This window comes from Micropterus dolomieu, linkage group LG19, assembly GCF_021292245.1.
Source record: "Micropterus dolomieu isolate WLL.071019.BEF.003 ecotype Adirondacks linkage group LG19, ASM2129224v1, whole genome shotgun sequence".
NCBI classification, from domain to species: domain Eukaryota; kingdom Metazoa; phylum Chordata; class Actinopteri; order Centrarchiformes; family Centrarchidae; genus Micropterus; species Micropterus dolomieu.
The window spans coordinates 16,670,731-16,674,430 of NC_060168.1; the positions used below are offsets into that span (position 1 = coordinate 16,670,731).

The following is a 3,700-nucleotide window of genomic DNA, read 5'->3' on the forward strand; positions in this document are numbered from 1 at the left end:
AGTCATTGTTAACGTGGCGGTGGCGGACAGCTTCCCTGAAGTGCTGTCGGAGTTCACTGACTTTACACACGACAAGGAGTACAATGACAACCTGACTTTTTACTTAGTGCTGGCTTTGGCTGTAGTTTCCTTCCTCTTCATCACGTGTTTAGTGGTTATTATATCAGTGAAAATCTACAGATGGAGACAGTCTCGCGTCCTGTATCACTCCAATCTCCCTGTGATTCCGTATTATCCACCACGTTACTCAGACACTTTGGGGACAGGGACTCTCCAGCACGTGTACAACTACGAGGTGTGCAGGACGACTGACTCCAGAAAGAGTGACTGTAAGTTCGGCAGAGCTGGTAGTCAGAACGTGCTGATAATGGACCCCAGTTCTACAGGGACGATGCAGCGGATACAGAGTGAAACGAGCATCCTGGATGAGCCAGACTCTCCTCTAGAGGTTAGTTTCCCAAAAATAATGATGCAACTAAAACTAATGACATATCCATGTTTTATGCGCGGCCACAGGATTCTTAAGTGTTGAGCAGTGGCGATTCACAGCAACAGTCCTCGGCCTCTATGTGAACTTTTTATCAATTTATCTTTAAAATAGCAACTTCTTTGTACTTGTACATGCAGTATAGTTAAATTTTTAGTTTATTCAGTGTTTTAGTTTTATATTGGCAGTTATAGAGTATCTTGATAGTGTATACTTCAATGTGAGCATACCATATTGTGGGACATTTTGTGCTTGGGGCACAGGTTTTTTACGCCCTAATTAAACTAGTTACTTTTCTGGCATTTTGGCACTACCCCAGGTGTTCATTGCTCAAAGGAATTTCCAAGTAATTTGAACTTCAACCTGTCTTCTTGAAAGAAACGATGTATTGTTTCAATAGTAATAATTTTAACATTTATTACTCATAGTAGTAGTAGTAGTAGTGATACTATAAGAAGTATATGAATCACTGTTTCTGTGCTGAATTGGCTTTTAAAACAAATATCCATCTGGGACAATAAATCTAAATTTAATTTATTTTATTTTTTATACACAGGTTTCAAAATGTTTCCAGATTTGTTTGAGCTATGTTGGATCACATTATTCGAACATCGTGTGCAGTCTGGCTTTTTCAGCACCCATTCAGGGTTGTTTTACTTCAGAACTGTGGACAGCGACATAAATAGAGCAGCCACATGGGTATCCTGTGGGTTAACTGCTGTTTTCACAGTTTTAATATCGGCGTCTTCTTCTTTCTTCTCCTTATTTACCGATACTTATTATTATGTAAAGAACGCTTTGTTTTCAGAGCTTTTTGTCTCCTTCCAATCTTTCAATTGAATTTTATATCCAGCCCGGTCTCTGATACATCTGCGAGACCTGATAAACAGAGTCTGTGTATCTATTCTGTTTAAATGTGTTATTATACTGACCTAGACAGTAAACATTATGAATATCAGTCATGTCTTTATCTTGCAGTCCTTTGGTATGTCCAGGATATCACATGTATTGTAACAGTGTCCAGGAGGTTTACGTCAGCTCTCCCGAGTTGATTTTAGTTGGTGTTCTGCAGTTTTATCATATGGACTCTTAGGGCCGCTGTTGACCAGAGTGTAGATGGATGAGAGCAGTGTTGTAGCAGCACCTCCCATGTAACATCGACACAATACAGAGAGAACACGACGGGCGAAGAACGGACAGTCCTGCTTGTGGAACATTTTTGTTTTTAATAACGGGAGATATTTCGGCCTGCAAGACATTTGCTTCCCGTGACTGAGTTATGCATATGTTACTTTGAGATTTGACATTGGAATCTAAGGGGTATCTGTTTAGTTATTTTTGGAATACAAGCAGACCGGAGCCTCATGCGAAAAATCGCATAGAACAATGAATGGGCAAGTACTGTTGTTTATCTCTCTCCTTTCCCTTGGCTCAGTGTTCGGGCAGGTCAGCTACTCCATACCAGAGGAAATGGCGAAAGGCTCTTTAGTGGGCAATATAGCACAAGATTTAGGTTTAGAAATAAAACGTTTGATATCAGGTAAAGCTAAGATCTACACTCGGAACAGCGACGAGTACATCGAGCTGAACAGAGAAAGGGGAGTCCTCCTCGTCAAAGAGAGAATCGACAGAGAGGTGTTGTGCACAGAGACGGCGCTGTGCGCTTTACATTTTCAGATTGTTTTAGAGAATCCTATGGAGTTTTACACGGTCACAGTCCAGATCACAGATATCAATGATAATACACCAAACTTTGAAAAAAGTGAAATGAAATTTAAAATTAGTGAGTCAGCGATCACCGGAGCAAAATTTGTGCTGGAAAGAGCTGTGGATCTTGATGTTGGAATTAATGATCTTCAAACCTACACATTAAAACCAACAGACAATTTTGCTCTGAAACTGCACAATAACGCTGATGGAAATAAAAACGTTGAGATGGTGCTACAGAAGCCTTTAGACAGAGAGAAACAGGAGCAGATATCTCTTGTGTTAACGGCTGTAGATGGAGGAGAGCCGCAGATGTCAGGAACGATGCTGATTGTCATCACAGTTTTAGATGCTAATGATAATGCTCCTGTTTTTACACAGCCCACATACAAGGCTGCAGTTACTGAGAATTCACCTAAAGGCACAGTTGTTGCAACTGTTACAGCCGCAGATGCAGATGAAGGCTCTAACGGTAAAATAACTTATTCAATCACGAATACATTAGACAATGTTAGGAAAGTATTTGAGGTAAATGAGGAAAGTGGCGAAATTTCATTAATTGGGAATATTGACTTCGAGAGGTCAAGACACTTTCAAATAGATTTGCTCGCTAGTGACGAGGGAGGACTCACAGATTCTTGCAAGTTAATTGTCGATGTACAAGATGTAAATGACAACCATCCTGAAATTAGCATAATGTCTAAGTCAACTGTGATATCAGAGGATGCAAAACTCAATACAGTTGTTACGATGATAAATATCGAGGACCTAGATTCAGGAGAAAATGGTAATGTAAAATGTTTTATCAACGAAAATGTACCTTTCATTTTAAAAACATCATCAAATAATTTCTATAGTTTAGTGACAGACAGTGATTTAGACAGAGAGAGAGCCTCTGAGTATAATATAACAGTGACCTGCTCTGATGAGGGAGTGCCCTCCCTCTCCAGCAGCGTCACTCTCACCTTACAGATCTCTGATGTGAATGACAACGCGCCTGTCTTTGAGAGGAGCTCATATGAGGCCTACATTGTAGAAAACAACACACCAGGCCTCTCTATATTCACAGTGAAAGCCAGAGACGCTGACTGGAACCAGAACGCTCGTGTTTCTTACATACTGGAGGACTCCTCTGTTAACGGAGTGCCAGTCTCCTCATATGTGTCCGTTAGTGCTGATAGTGGAGTCATCCATGCAGTGCGCTCTTTTGACTACGAGCAGATCAAAGACTTCCAGTTCCGCGTCAAAGTGCAGGATGGAGGCTCCCCTCCACTCAGTAGCAACGTGACTGTGAAGTTAGTAATCCAGGACCAGAACGACAACCCCCCTCAGGTTCTGTACCCAGTCCAGACTGGTGGCTCTCTGGTGGCTGAAATGGTGCCTCGTTCAGCAGATGTGGGCTATCTGGTCACTAAAGTGGTGGCTGTTGATGTGGACTCTGGACAGAATGCCTGGCTCTCCTATAAACTGCAGAAAGCCACAGACAGGGCGCTGTTTGAAGTGGCC

The 3,700-nt window shown here is 41.7% G+C and overlaps 2 protein-coding genes across 2 annotated transcripts in view; both read left to right on the plus strand.

Moving 5' to 3' along the window:
• The window catches only part of LOC123958210 (protocadherin beta-16-like), a 2,758-nt gene extending 2,233 nt beyond the window's left edge, over positions 1 to 525 (plus strand). Inside the window, exons 2-3 of the mRNA XM_046031465.1 lie at positions 48 to 448; positions 517 to 525. Of these exons, the coding sequence (XP_045887421.1) occupies positions 48 to 448; positions 517 to 525 (410 nt within the window). The remainder of the gene's footprint in view (positions 1 to 47; positions 449 to 516) is intronic.
• Positions 526 to 1,870: 1,345 nt separating this feature from the next.
• LOC123957486 (protocadherin gamma-A5-like) overlaps positions 1,871 to 3,700 on the plus strand; it is a 2,523-nt gene continuing 693 nt past the window's right edge. Inside the window, exon 1 of the mRNA XM_046030319.1 lies at positions 1,871 to 3,687. Coding sequence (XP_045886275.1) covers positions 1,874 to 3,687 — 1,814 coding nt within the window. The 5' untranslated portion in view covers positions 1,871 to 1,873. The remainder of the gene's footprint in view (positions 3,688 to 3,700) is intronic.